This window comes from Austrofundulus limnaeus, unplaced genomic scaffold (genome assembly GCF_001266775.1).
Source record: "Austrofundulus limnaeus strain Quisiro unplaced genomic scaffold, Austrofundulus_limnaeus-1.0 Scaffold115, whole genome shotgun sequence".
NCBI lineage: Eukaryota > Metazoa > Chordata > Actinopteri > Cyprinodontiformes > Rivulidae > Austrofundulus > Austrofundulus limnaeus.
The window spans coordinates 144,299-160,227 of record NW_013952517.1 but is presented as its reverse complement, the minus strand read 5'-3'; the positions used below and the strand labels follow the sequence as shown (position 1 = coordinate 160,227).

Here is a 15,929-nt window from a genome sequence, read left to right as displayed (position 1 = left end):
CTGCTGGATATGGGCACCAGTGACCCACGCAACCCTGAAAAGGAAGAAGCATGTACAGAAAATGGATGGATGGAAATGGATGTGGATATATTTCTCTTGATCATGTTTAATATATTTTATGTAAAAAAAAAAAAAAAAACATCCCAAACATTTTTTTTCTAACTGGCATCATTATGCGTACCGTAGAGGGTTAAAAACAGGAGAGAAACACCCAATTCTAAGAGACCAGTTTAGGTTTCATCCAAATCTCAAAGCAGCTGGAAGCTGCCGTTTCTTGGTAACACTAAAATGAGGAAGTGAAGTTTATAGGGGARGTCCCTCAGCTGGCTTGTTGTGCTGAAAATGGAGAATTTTGTATTTTACAGCTGGGACGAAGGGAAAAAAAAAGCAATTCTTTTTAAATGGGATCTAAAGTTTACTAATGTAATCCTGAGCTGATTCTATTTTAATTAGTTTACAAAAGTCTAAGCCTTTATTCATGAATTTCAGATAAAAATATTGCCAACAAAAGCAAGAGAGAGGTGACAGAAATCCACTCAGACGTTTGAATTAGTAACTCTTTATTTATGAAGGGGTTGGTTTTAACATTCTTGTCTGTAAGGAATCTCTACTTCAGACYTCCTATAAAGAATAACATTAACAAGATATGAGTTTGGATTAAACATATGTCAACATAAAACAACAACACAACTTTAAACAAAAACTTCATATGACATAGTTTTTAAATAACAAAACAAGGTGGAAAACTATCAGTGAAATGACAAAACCTTGCAGAAATAAACAGCGATGTCCGAGGACAAGTCTGAGGCATATGGTTAAGTTTTACAGGGAAATCATTTGGACCATTAGAACTAATATTTATACCATCTGCGCAGAATGAGTTCATTTATACACGTGGAGTCCAAGCAGTTTGTTACAAAAATAAAGTTTGGTTTCATCTCTCTCTGGTTTTCTTCCATTTCATGGCTTCCTGCGTGAACTTTAAGACAATATCTACATTTGGTCCTTCCTCCTCTCGTTTTTCCTTCTAGTGTTTCTACGACTACCTTTAGGAGCAGTTTGACTACATGACAGCATGTTTGTAAGAAAATGATGCAGAGTTTATCCTATTACATAAGGACTTAAATAAAAGTTTATCAGTTAAATAAGTTCCAGTGTTTTTCTTATTTTTTCTTCCTGTTTTGTTAATGAAATAGGAAGGTTTGTGTAAACGTTTTTTTTTTCTCAGTTAGGAAATGTTAGGCCTCAGCAGCAGACTCAGCTCAGGCACTGATGTGTGTTCCTGTGATGCTGTGTGGTGGGAGGTGAAGGTGGTCAGAAAGGAAACAATTCAGGTGTTAGTTTCTGGGAGCTAAGGCAGTATGGCTGCAACCTGCATGAATTCCTGATAACTGTTTTTTTTTTTAAATTAAAAACACATTTGTAAGCATGTAGGTGGTAAAAACTGAATTGTTGGTGTGATTTGGAACCAAAAGCCCTGCTGAGTTTTCTTAAACTTCCTGTTTTGTTGCATCAAACACTGGGATTTAACTGGATTTTTGACTTAATTAAAAGCAACAGTTCACACTGATAAAGTTAAATAAGGACAAAATCTTACTTTAAATTATTCCATTATTAATTATTAGTACTTTGCTTCATCTCTGAGCAGCTTCTCATTCCCAGTTGATTAAAAACACTCCCCGCACCATGACGCTGCCACCACCGTGCTTCACTGTAGGGATGTTCCCAGCACAACGGGTGGTCACTTATCCTGAATTATTCCTTTTCTTTTATTTAAACATCCAAATAAATACCAGGTTTAATGCAACCAAAGAGAAAGAATACAGAGGTGAATATTTCATACAGAGAGGTGGAGTTAAAACCTCAAATTGAATGCTCAGGCTAAAGCTCATTGGGGGTTTAATATTTCAGACTATAGCACTTTCGCAAGAAAAAGCGAGCGGTTGTTTTTTTTTTTTTTTTTTGTATTAACAGAAAACATTAAAGACATTTTCATAACTGAGGCAAACGGGGTCTTTCAAATGAAAATAAAATGGAAATTCTGGTGAAACACGGAGTCCAGTTTCACCCTGCAGCAGACAACAGTGAACAACCACCTGAGAAATGGATGCGAGGAGGGAATAAGTAATACAGAGGAAAATGTTTTTGTTTTTACAAACTCAATAGCATGTGTGAATTTATAAATTCAGCAGCACAGATCTGAGATGCTACTAAAACCACAGATCAGGTTAAAAGAAAGGCAATGGTTCGATTACTTTTATTATTAATGTTCTTGTTTTTACAAAAAATAAAGTTTTCTGTGGAGCAGATTCTGATGCCTTCTTCTCGTTTACAAAGACAGATGTATCCACTTGCTAAAAGCAGAGAATCAGGAGCAAAGCAGTAAATATCAGGTGGCTGCATATAGATCTATATGTACAGAAGTAAATAAAGGTGTGCTGAGAAATATGTACAGCAGTTTGGGGGGAGGGGAGCAGCGCCATCGGTTGGCTTTGTTATGAAATTACACAGAAATATCACTTTCCAAAGATATTTTTCGGCTCTCAGGCAGAAGGTGGAGAACTGAAACCTTCAGACTTTCTGAGGCTKCGGAGCTCCTCTCGTTTTCCTTCACGCTCTTTTTCCAGTTGAGTGATTTGATTTGTTAGTCGCTCATTGTCCTTCATTTCTGGCAGTTTGTAAGCCTGGAGGGGGAAAAAAGGACAACAATAAGATTAGACATAGTTTTTGGAGCCATTAAATGATTTTGCTTGTTTTTATTACAAAACTGGGTTCCAGGGCCACAAAAATCTTGTAACGCCATCTTTGCGTTTRCGTGTAAACAGTCTAAACACAACTTTTTGAAAACTCTGACTAGGGTTGGGCAATATTGGCAAAATATTTAATCACGATTATTTGTGGTGTTTAGCCGATAAAGATTAATATGACGATTAATTCCCTAGAGTCCCTGGACACCTGCATACAAGCAAAATCACTCTTGTGAGAAAGATGTGCTCTCCGTAAAAATCTGTTTCAAATTGTTTCAAAAATAAATTTTTTGATAGTTATGATAAATAAAGAACTTTTTTTTAAATGTTCATCATATTTGAAGTGTAGAGAACTGAGTGGACTGACCAGGCAAATGTCCAGTCAGTCTGCCTGGTGGCATCAATCATATTTATCATCTAATGCCATAAAATAATCGATTAAAGTTTTTTTTGACGATTAATTGCACACGACACGATTTCACCCAACCCTAACTCTGATGTCATTAACCTACCTTTAGTTTAACCCACAAGCATGACAAACACAATATTAAAACATCAAATAATCTAAAACCAATGTTTGTATCAACAATACAAAAACAAACACCACTAAAAAATATAATATATCAAGCACTCTTTTAAAAATGTAAAAAACTAGAGATGTTTTAAAAGACAGAAACTTATATGTAAATAATTTACCCTGATTTGCTTTAAACGTCTTGAAGAAATTCTTTCCCTCCAGCTGACCCTCACTGAACAGTGTCCATTATGTCCAGCCGTCCCTCACTGAACAGTGTCCATTATGTCCAGCCGTCCCTCACTACGTCCATTATGTCCAGCCGTCCCTCACTGAACAGTGTCCATTATGTCCACAACTTTGCACTGGCACAACTCCCAGTCAGAACTGTCCTGCACTGTTTTTGTGCTGACACAAAGTATTAGCTTTATGCTAATGCTCCACGTCTTGTTTCCTGTTTCTGGTGTATTTTCGTGGCAGCGTTACCACAGCATTTACAAGGCTGAAACTGTGCTGTGTTTGAGTATATTTTTAGAAACAACAACAACAACAACAAAAGACTGCTTTGGGGAAAAATGTTGTTCTATGTAGACAAAGCTTTAGTCGTTAAGAAGAGGTAAGAAATGAGCAAGATGAAGTGAAAAAGAAGGTAAACAAAACAAGAGTTTTTAATGAGCAGGGTGAAACCGTGTGATAAATAAGGAGTTAGCAGAAACAGCTGGTGGAGGTGCTGAATAGTAAACTGTGATTTCTAATCTCCGTGTGAGGGAGTGGCCTTCTACTCCCAAATAAACAGCAGAGAAAGCTCACAACAAGCAGCCTCTATAAGGTAGATGTTCACCAATTTTCTGGGGTACAGTCAACATTTTAGCTGGTCTAAGCCATTTCTGAATGCACATCTACAGGAGAAAGGAGGGAGCTAATTGTAGAGAAAAGCAGCACAAAAACAGGAACAGAGGATGAGAAATGAGCAGAAGGAAGAGAGTCGGAGCACTGAAGAGAGATTCTTACACTGGCTGATTCACCAGACCAGGGATTTGGAGCGGGTGCTGACTCCTTTCCTCCTGCTGGCTGCTGCCGTCACTGCATTCCGATGGCTTCGCTTGTGAGACTCCAAGTACAACTAAAGAAATAAACGAATAAAAAATAGCTGTTAGAAATAAAGCAACTCATTAGTTTGCTTTTAATATCTTTGATTTTTGCCTGCTTCCAAATAGAGTGATGATGTTTTCGCCTCTGCATGTGTTTGTTTGTACCGTTGGCAAACGATGTCATGAATTATTGAACAGATTTTAATGAACCGTTCGGTAAATAATCACTGGATGGACATCAGCTGATAAAACTAACTCGCATCACGATCACTGCCACAGCTAACTGATGTCAGGAAAAACACAATTTTAAAGGGATCCCCGATTAGTTGTAATATTAGACTTTATTTGAAAAACTTTTATTTTAACTGTAAAATAAAGACTGTAAAAATACTGTAGACTGTTTAGTTTTGTAAATTTTTAAAAATATATTTTAACACCGATGCAGCCATTTTATTTACACACAAAGCATTCTGCTTAAATGATGACGTGAATAGGTCCTCAGTGTGAGCGAGCTATATCCACCCTGAAGGTTAATCTTGGACAATATCTGATGATCGACTCTTTTAAATGAAACCAGAGAGCGTTGACAGAGAGGAGAAGGTAGAAATGACTCAGCCTGTAACTGAAAATATGGATGGAGGACAACAGAGCTGCTTCATGYAAGAAGAACCTCAGCTTAGCCMGTTAGCCTTTGCGCTAGCGCTGACGCTATATTGCCTTATATGTATTAGCGCGGTGTTAGCACGACAAACAAGCTAAACTGAGGTCCTCCATCCATATTTTCAGTTGCAGGCTGAGTCATTTCTACCTTCTCCTCTCTGTCAACGCTCTCTGGTTTCATTTAAGAGTCGCTCGTCAGATATTGTCCAAGATTAACCTTCAGGGTGGATACAGCTCGCTAGCAGCCTCACATCGATGACCTATCCACATCATCATTTACCCAGAATGCTTTGCATGTAAATAAAATGGCCCCATCTGTGTAATATATTTTTAAACTTTTAGTTTAATTTTTTAAACTTTTAGTTTAAAAATTATAAAAACTAAACAGTCTACAATATTTTTACAGATTTTATTTTACAGTTAAAATATATGTTTATCAAATAAAGTCTAATGTTACAACTAATCGTGGATCCTTTTAAGGGTTAACCAAAACCCTAGATGTTCTAAACTTCAATAAATATGATTAAGTATTAAAACACATTTGTTTTGATATTTAAACCAGTGGAAGTTTAATTTAGCCTTTTATTAAAAGTGTTTACTGTTTTTTTTCTGATTGTACAGGATTTTGGTTATACTCTGATGTTTTCTTTATAAATAAATTTACTTGACTTCAAACAAAACTTTATTTAAAAAAACAAATATTCATGTGAAGCATTTAGAATCTGTACCTTCTTCGCAAAAGCCCGTCCACACTCGTCGCAGGCGTGCAGGGAAAAATTCTTTGTCACTCTGACTTCAGTGGACGATGTCCCGGTGCTGCTCTCTGATTGGACGTCGTGTCTGCGGGTGTGAGGGGTCTGGTTGCTGGACGGGGCAGTGGAGGACGAGTTGCGGGTGTGCGAGTGCTTCTCGCTGCGGCGGGTCAGCGGGGGGCTGAGGGGACGCTGTGCCGTCTGTTGTCGCTCCTGTTTGCGGGTGAGCGGAGGGGAGGGAGCGAAGGCTGGAGAGGACAGCTCCTGCTGCTTCCTGGTGATGGGGGCAGGGGGCGGAGCACAGGAGGAGGAGGGCGGAGCGGGCGTGGAGCCCTCTTGTCTGCGAGTGACAGGAGGTGAGGGAGAGGAGGAGGACGACGATGAAGCGTGGCGACCGTTCACCTCCTCCTTTATGTTGCCGCTGGTCCTCTTGTTGGTGTTGCTGCTGAGGACCACCTCGGCCAGCCTCTTCACCGCCCGGCTCTCCAGCTTGGGCATGATCTTGGCCAGGTAGGTGGACGACTTCTTGTGGACAACGGTCACGTGGCGCAGGACGTCCCGCTTGCGGCGCGACTCGTAGCGGCAGAGCGGGCAGCGGTAGAACTTGATGAAGATGTCGTTGCCGTCGGTGTGGAGCTCGATGTGCTTCGTCAGGTTCTGGCGGGAGCTGAACTGACGTTTGCACAGTTTGCAGAAGAGCTGCTTGAAGTCGAAGCCCACCGACAGTTTGGTCATTTTGGCAGCCATGTTTGGGCTGAACACGTTGCCCCCGCGGGACGACGACGAAGGTGTGGGCGGAGTTATCTTTGGGCTTGAGGGGGCTTCCTCCTCCTTCACCTTTATGGCGTTCTGTGAAACTCCTTTAGTTGTGCTGGTGTCYGGGGGGGACGGAGCAGGACTACTATCAATGTCCTTATCCTCTTCGTCATCTGAGGGCTCGACTGCCTCCTCCTTCACTTTGATGTTGTTGCTGAGACCTGTGTTTGTGTTGGTGCTGCTGTTGGCAGTAGTTACCGTGGCAGCAGGGGGGGTCGGTGTGGCAGCAGACTTGTTACCTTTGATGCTGTAGATCTTGTGGACTATACGCATGTGTCTCTTCAACATAAGCTGAAAAACACACAGTAACAAATCTTAAAATCTCTCCATGCTCCTTTTTCACACTCAGGACTATTCCTATATTTCATTTTTCTGTACATTTTTTGTGTTGTTTCCCGAACAGCTAAACATTTAGCTCAGGGGTGCCCAAACATTTTCCCTGAGAGGGCCAAAAATAAAATCGTTCTGAGTACCATGGGCCAAATGTAACAATATAATACATGAAATACAAATACTTCCTAAATAAAGTTGTTTTATTTATTACGATTAAGCTAGCAATCAGTGTGATGGCCCACATTTTCAAGTAGGGGTCTCTGCAGAACTGTTGTCCTGTAGGCGGAGACGGCCCAAATTATCATTGGCCGAGGTCTTAAAGTGGGRGGAGATGGCCCAAGAGATGTGATCGGTGGGATTGARGGTGGGGTTTGAAGCTGGAGGCAGCGGGGACTAGCTTGGTCGAGTCGGGCAGGAAGTAACTTTTTTTTTGATTAATTTTAGTCATAACTTGAGAAAGGAAAGTGGTAGTTGCACGTAATTTGAACGCCGTACATGTGAAAGGATGTGTAACAATACGGCTTGGTTAAAACACCCCTAACCAGCCTGTAAAAATATTGATTTTTAGCTATCTTTTTGTGCTTAAAATGTATTTGTTCAGTCTGTTTCCATCAAAATAACAAATTGTTTAAAGGTAATAACCTATAGAAGAAACCAACCTGAGAGCTGTAAGTCCTCTTGCAGAGCGTGCAGCGACACGAGGCTGTGTTGGCCGGAGAGGACGAGGCTGCAGGCTGACTCTGAGGTTTCCCTTGGTTTTTGTTTGGGGTGTTGGTCGTAGAGTTCACAGGCGTGGACTTGGAGTTGTGGCCGCGTGTCGGAGACGAGCTGTTGCTCTTGCTCCTGGGGGGCGTGACTTCCAGCGTGAAGGGCTGGCCGGGCCGCGAGGCGATGCTCGGGGTGATGGTGTCTCTCCGCAGGCCGCGGTGCACCTCGTCAAAGTGGCGGCGCACGTTGGCTTTGGTGGCGAAGGTTTTCAGGCACACCGGGCAGGATTTTCCAGCTGGCGTGCTGAGAGTCCGAGTCCGACCTCGAGCATCATCAAAAAAGATTTACTTTGACAAACGATAATTTACTCTTCTCATTCTTTTTATGTGCTTTCACCCTACAGATGTAAAAAGAACATTCTAGATATTTTGGTATAAAGCCCTACCTTTCACCATTGAGAGCAGACTTGTAGGAACTGTGCGTGTTTCGGTGAACTTTCGAAGCTCCTCCAGCTTCGTCTGGTGCATTTTGCGGCAGTGACGCCTGATGCTGCGGCGCGAGTTAAAGTCTTGACCACAAAGACAACAGGAGATCGTCACATCTTCAACCTGGATGGGACAGAAATAAGAAAAATCGTTCTCACAGGAAAATGCTAAAATCTTTACATCACTAATAAACACTTTTCTATTTAACTTAAATGTTTGTTTGAACTGATTCATTCCACAGTGAGTCTCAATCTCCCACTTTATATTTAATCTCCTACCCCACTGTTGGAGCCCTCGTCTTCAGGCTTTGGCTGCTCCTCTTTGGGCTCCTCATCAGCCTCCCATCTCTTTTGTCCTGGACTGTTSTGGGTCTCTGATCCGCTCGGCTGGTTGGCCTGATTGTTTTCCACACTCTCCTCTGCTTCTCCCTCCCAAGCTACCGGACTTTCTCTGGCACTTTGAGACACAACAAAACACAATAAACGACAAAGGASTTACAGTCCTACCGCACAATTAGGACAAATTTGCACGGTACTGACCTGGTTGTGCGTGAAGGATATCTGGCCAGTTCTTCCTCTGTGGTGAGGTACTGGAAGACCGCCTTGGTGGTGGTTTGAATGGGCTCAAGTTGGACCACATACTCTGGGGCTCTGGGATAAATAGCTTCCAACAAATCCTTCATGGCTACACTCTGTCTGTCATCCCCTGAAGAACAGGAAAGAAAGCATTTAACAGACCTTTAAAAGAGATAATTATAACGTTACTGTTGGTGTTTCTGATCAGTGACACTTAAAGAGATGCTGAGATTTAAGGTAAAACTTGATCCGATAGATTTGTATTAAAACATCTCATGCAGCATCAGAAAAGTATATTTTCAAATATCATAATACCGTAAAAAAATGCAGAAACTTCTGAACCAGAGGTGAACAAAAATTGATGCAATAAAAAAACACGAGTTTTGAAATGCTGTAAAATGAGTTTTGTGTTACAGATTACAGCTTGACCATAAGGTTGCAGATCAACAGAGAAAAATAAAAATAAAATAAGCCTAAAAAGCCCAGGTTCGTGCTGCAACAGCTGTCTGGCTGAAATATCTTTGACCTGTACARTGAACCCCAAGCTGCCTACTTGTAGTGGCAAAATGTGCAGAGGCATCAGATAAAATTGGTCAAATCTAAACAGACAACATAATCTTACAGGGGGGGGCAGTCACCCTTTCCTTTCAATTTCATGTTGTATTCCTGAACAAGAGGGTAAAAAAACAAACATTTATTGCTGTTAGGATGTTTATAAGTTTGATAAGGTTTCATCCACACAGCTGGTTTTCTTCAACGGTGAATTAAAAAGTTACTCTTGAACATCTTAATCACGGTTATTTCTCCTGTAGTAAAGGTTTTTGTAATAAAACAACAGAAGCTGATAAATCTGTTGGTAACCAGCCACAATAGTAAAAAAATAAATAAATAAAATAAAAAATAAAAACAAGCTCCAGTTCGTCTCGTTTGCCTCTTGTCCCGAAAACTTTAGGGTTTGTTTACATTCATTTGGGTGAATTCCTGTCAGGATTTTTACAATTATGTTTTATATATATATTTTATGAAGCCCATTATGATTCAGAATTAAATCACAACAACTGCCTTTAAATAAGATGAATGRTTTATGAAAAGACTAAAGGTTTCTCTGATAGGCTCAATTCTTTAATTTGAAACATGACTTTAATGTAAAGTTTATTAGTTTCTAAGAGGACCAACCAATCTGTCCATACTGGTTTAGAATGTCTTTGTAGAAAACAAACCAACAAAAAAAATTTTTTGCAACCTTTTGTTTACTCTATTACATACTAAAGACACGCAGATGTACATTGGACAACTGCAGAAATTAAACATTATTTTAAGAAGCTGTAAGTGTACCAACTAATCCTTTTGCATCTGTATACCAGAAGACAACAAAAATAGACAGTTAGCACACACAGCAGACAGGTGTGGGTCAGATTTGGTGTAAAGCTAGTATGATAAGTGGTTTGTCAACCAAGTGTGAGCCAGGTCTGGCAGTGATGACACTGTACTCCACAGCTGGTCTGACTGGGTTTTGTTTATGTGGAGCTYGCCTCTGGGAAACCACACGCTGGCCACCAAAGGGCCGTCATTCTTTGCTGTATCTGCGTCGAGTGTTGGTGCACTGCGTMGGCCAGAACTGGGCCAAAGATATTTTGCTTTGTGGGGATTTTAGGCATTGTAACACAATGTACAGTGTACAAGTGCATGGAGGAAACGGTGAGTGTTTGAAAAAAAAAACTTTGTTGTAATCGCACATATTCCATGGACAGCAGATCATTGGCGGAAATGATGAAACCATTTAAGTCGTTAAGGAGAGGAAGGGTGGATTAGACTGTTGCACTTCTAAGCAATGACGAATAAAGACGGGAATAAATTCTAAATAAGAATTAGAAAAACACAGAGGCATAAAAAGAAAATCTTTGTTGTTTCTTGGTGGTACAATGGGAGAAACTTGAATTTGAGTAACACAAATGTGTGCTGGATAGATCCCTTTACTGTGTGCATGCACAASAGAAAATGTTGGGAGAATAATAAGTGGCAGACAGATGGTGTGGAAGCGAGTGATGGACCCTTGGAGTGACAAAATACAAAAGTAAAATGTGAAGGAGCCCAAGGAGACGATGAAAGCAAAAAYAGGGTGTGTGAACTTCTGAGTTCATGGGGCCTAAATGGAAGTCAAGTTTGATCCCCGTCTTGTTAGGGGAGTCACAGTTGATTTATATGATCCTTTCAAGTGTTTGCTTTGAACATCATCAGCTTTGACAATAAAAGTCCCAGCCCAAAGTTCCTGTTTATCCTTCACTTCTGCTGCCTGTTGGTTTTTAGATTGAGATTTGAACGTCTGTGCTTTTTGATGTTTTTTTATGTTGCTTTTTTTTTTTGGTGTCCTTTGATTTTAAGGTTGTGACAGAGGAATGTGTAATGTTGTGTCACTAACCGTCAGAATCAGGCAGCCGTGTTAAGCAGTAGTACTCCTTGTGTGTGATGAGGTTTGGGAGGCCTCTGAACAGACTACGACACACTTTGCACTCAAAGATGGTGTCAACTTCTCTCAGCAGCATGTTTTTCAGCTGACTGGTGCCTGCAAGACAAAACAYACGGGTAAAGWATGACTTRGAGCATCGTGTACGGCCTTTTAATGTCTGCTTAAAGTGAACTTTTAGGAGCAATCACTGAAAATACACACACAGCCACACTCTCCCTCTAAAAGTTAATTAKGAATCAGCAACCAAACTCTAATCAAAACGAGGACATAAAAACACACTGAAACCCCCACAGGAAACATGGACCTTACTGCTGTGAGGAGATAGCACTAACTACCATACCACAGAGCTGCTGCTCTGATTAAAAATTTGGTAAGGACCTTAAAAAAAAAAAAAAGAAGCTACATGACACGAATCTATCCTGCAGAGTTGATCTGTAAAACGCCATTTTAGAAAGTCTGAGTGTGACTGATAAAACCAGACTTTTTCTGTGAACATGTAATGGGAATATGCAGAATGATTCGCTGAAATGTMCTTAAAGGCTGAAACAAGTATCCTCAAACCTTAAAGCCTAAAAGAAGCAAAAAGAATAGCTAGTAACTAAAATTAGCAAAGGCATGGCTAAAAGCTAAAATGAGCAAAACCTTACATACAGGCTTAAAGTAGTGAAACTAAAAGTAAATGTTAAAATTATAAAATTGTAGCTAAAACAATTAAATTGGCAAAACAGCGGCWAAAGCAGTGGTTCCAAAACTTTATCTTCTGACCCACAAAATATCCATGGCAAAAACTTGTGACCCCAAATATTACTGGTCTGAGTACATAAAATCCGTTAATAATCCTAAAAACACAGGCTTTTTGACAATCTAAACAGCTTATACACAAATATAAATACTTATTTTTACTTATTTTGTGTTTTTGTAATAATTACAGGGAAAATATTACATCATCAATTATTTTATTACCCTTTAAACTGATTTCTAGAGATTATCCAAGGTGCTTCATGACCCATAATTGGGTCCCAAGCCCAACTTTGGGAACCAAAGTGCAGTGGTTCCCAAACTTTTCAGCTTTTGACCCACAAAATAACAGTAGCAGAGACCTGTGCCCCCGGCTATTTTTGGATGATAAACATTTGTATCAGGTCAACAAAACATGGGCATCGTAACAATATTTTTATACTACATTTACTCATTTTAAATATACTAACCTCACTCCTTTGTAACAACTAAGGCAAAAATGTAATTAATTCCTAAAATCTTTTCAGGACCCCACCTTGATGTTTCAGGACCCCACTTTGGGTCCCGACCCCAACTTTGGGAAACACTGGGCTAAAGGATAAAATTAACTAAGCTAAAATTTGAAAACTCATAAATACAACCTATATTTAGAAACTAGCAAAGCAGTACATTAAATATTAAAATATTCATTCAAAGCAAGACACTAAGCTGGAAAAATATTAAAAAGTATTAATTGATATTACTGATATAATGATATTAAGTTGATTTTTTTTAAATGTGCAGCAATGTTATGATTTTATGATTTTAAGGTGTTTTATAAAGTTGAGAAGGTCAGCTGTTAATTTTTTTGTCTCATATTTGTAACTTCTTATTTAACATTAGTGTTAAAGCACTCAGTAAATTTGACATCATATTTTCTTCACCTCAAACAATGTTTCTCTTTTTTTAGGCCCACAAACTTGATCCATTCATTTAATTAAAATAGCAGTTACACATGCATGTAAATGTATGGTCAGGCATGAGTAAACCTTAGGAATAAATCCTGCTGTTGGGGTGAATCGAGAACAGGAATGCAGCAGTGAGCACAGTTCTTTGTTGGATTTGTTTTGGTTTTGCCAGTAGCTCAGTTGAGATGGAGCTTGGTGCTCAGCAGCCTGACTGTTTACTTTAACAGCTGGGAATAAACACGCTGGATTCAACACATTCCAGAGTTCACTCTGTCAACAGGGTAATAATGTATTGACTGAGTAAAGAGAATAAATGATTATTTTCAAGAGATTAATAGTTTTCTTTTAAGGAAAGATGTTGAGCAAGTTTAAATCCAGAAGTAGTACTTTGGAATTAGATTAGTGACTTTTACCTGAAGCTTTTAGCTGTAAATTTAACAAATGACCTCTGAGCTACTTGACCCTCTCACGCTGCATTTGTGTTAAAACCAAACCATGCCCACAGCGCTGATATGAAGCTTGGCTTTGTAACAAACTGCATGACGTTAATGTCAAAAGACAGTTACTGGCACTGATTTCTTTTGTCAGGTCCAAGGGGAACAAAAGGAGGGAGCAGGGGTAAATGATTTCCCAGAAACCACTGTGGAAGCTGTGATAGACAGATCGCATTTCTTTTTGTTTCATCCAACAGTTTCTACTGTTTACAGGTGAAAATACATGAGAGCAGTAATTAAATTTAACTGGAAAAATGTCTTTACCTACAAAAATGAATGATTTTACTCAAATTCACTGAAGAAACTGAAAATTTGTTGTTAAAATTAAAATAAAAAAGCACTAGCTAAAAGCTAAATGAAGCAAAAGGTTAACTAAAATCTAACATAAGATGTTAGCCTAAAGCTACAAGAACCAAGAGGCTAACTACAATCTTGAAAGCTAGCTAAAAGCTAAGCATAGCAAAAAGCTAGCTACGTAGCACAACAGTAACTAAAAGTTCAAATTAGCTTCAAGTACCTAAAAAAATAAAATAGCTAAAATAAATTATACTGCAGCCGATTTCATAGAACACTCATCTGCTGAAGGAGCTGAGCGTTTTGACACAGTGTAAAAATAAGAAAGTATGCAGACGTGTTTAAACTGGATAAAAACAAAAAAATAAATAAAATAAAAAACGATGCTGAATCATACCAATACCCTCTGGTGGTGCTTGGTAGTCGTTAGATTTAAAGGAAGCTTTAAACTCACTTAATTAAGAAATCAAGATAAGAAACAAATGCATTCCTTAATCAGTCTTAGAAAAAAAAAACAGCTAAAGCTGACTACATATGGTTTCAGTATGGTTGTACAAATGATGCTGTGTAACCCTTCTTCTCTTTGGTTTCTTTTCTCCTGAATGGGAGACTGATCTGGGCATAGTCAGTCGAAGTGATCACAAATCTGTATCCTATATGCAGTTGGCCCAAGAGGGACCAGGGACCCTTGCAATCTGGCACAAAAAACAACATTTACTCTGCTTCATGGAAGAGCAGGCTGAAAAATCACAAAGTCTCTTTATTCACCTGCTCCAGTAAACGCACCAGTTTATCAGTAGAAAATGGATGAATAAATGGATGTGAAAAAGAGTAATTAAAAGTGTGAATAAATGTAAGTGACTTGAGCTTAAAGCAGCAGTAATCATTTAAATTTGTCCTTCATCTCATGTGTAAATCCACTCCATCATAAACAGGGATTTGAATCACAACATACAGCATCATAAAAGAGGAAACGGGCAACACAGTCAAAAGCACAGTAAGATGCCAGGAAGGAGACTTTAAATAAAAGCAACAAGAAACAAGAAAGCAGAGAGAGAGAGACAAACCTGATTGCAAACATTCAATTATCTGCTGAATCCCAGACTTGGAGGTCTGCAGGGGCTGCTGGAGCAGGGGAGGATCACCAGGCTCCGCACAGAAACCTAGCCAGACAGAGAGAGAGAGACGACATTATATCAAAGTCGGGTCCTAATTATATCAGAGTACGACCGTATGTGAGAAATACAGCGTCACATGAAGAGCCTGAGCAGCTGCTATGAAGAGAGGCAAGCAGCTGTGTGCTGAAAGAACAAACACAATGAGGTCTGCAAAGGATAGTGATTCACTCTGACCTCATTACCTTCTGAGCACACAAACACACACGCTCTGTGAAACACACATAAGCTACATCTACAAGAAAGCAAGTGATCCACCTTTTCGAAGTGAGGAGAAACACGGGCTGTATGAGGAAACTAAAAATCTTTACAAACGGAATCTCAGCGAGGTCTGTCAAGAGGAAGTGACTGAAAACACACAGCAGGGGAGGGAGGCTTGCTGATGACTCGCCTTTTACTCCAACATTGGTCAGCAACATGACTCAAGAGATTCACCGGTTTATCTGTTAAACAAGATTTTTGCATCATTTGCAAGAGGAGAAAATGGGAAATGGAATTTCTGATGATGCTTTGACTTAATAACCAGTTTGCACATTTTTTTTTTTGCCTCGTTTTTGGTGCGAGCTGTTATCAGCTGCCACGAAAAAGGCAAACGTGGATGTCTTGCAACTAGATCACGTGTTTTTATTTTTGAGGCTTGACCAAAAATTGGTACAAGTCCATCGTTTCACATACTAAGACAATTTTAATCCAAAACTATGGCAAAAATGTTTCTACCTGAAGAAATAACAAGGATAAAGATGTTTTAAATGCTGAACTGTGTTATTTATAGTTACTGATTTTGTGTTCTCTTGTGTTAAACAACAACAGAATAACAGGCTAAAGGTGTCTGCATTATTGAAAACACCAGAATGTTGTCAGAAGGTTAAATTTCTCTCATTTTACCTGCTTCATAAAAACAGGTTGAGTGAAATGATATTTTCATCCATTTACTTAACTCAGGGGTCTGCAACCTGCGGCTCTGGGGCCGCATGTGGCCCTTTGGTCCCTCTACACTGGCTCTTTGAAAATGATGCCCAACAAAATGGAATTTTATTTTATTTTTTTGTTTTTTTTTTACCCACAACAGAAATTATTTGTATGCAAATATGTGATCAATACTACTAATACAAAAAGTAAAACATGTTTATTAG

At 39.3% G+C, this 15,929-nt stretch overlaps 1 protein-coding gene across 1 annotated transcript in view; it reads right to left on the bottom strand.

Moving 5' to 3' along the window:
• Positions 1-543: 543 nt before the first annotated feature.
• The window catches only part of znf800b (zinc finger protein 800b), a gene marked incomplete at its 5' end in the record, with an annotated part of 19,802 nt that continues 4,416 nt past the window's right edge, over positions 544-15,929 (bottom strand). The window contains 9 exon segments of the mRNA XM_014014467.1: positions 544-2,684; positions 4,273-4,384; positions 5,741-6,871; positions 7,573-7,943; positions 8,067-8,229; positions 8,385-8,562; positions 8,646-8,811; positions 11,101-11,244; positions 14,689-14,784. Of these exon segments, the coding sequence (XP_013869921.1) occupies positions 4,283-4,384; positions 5,741-6,871; positions 7,573-7,943; positions 8,067-8,229; positions 8,385-8,562; positions 8,646-8,811; positions 11,101-11,244; positions 14,689-14,784 (2,351 nt within the window).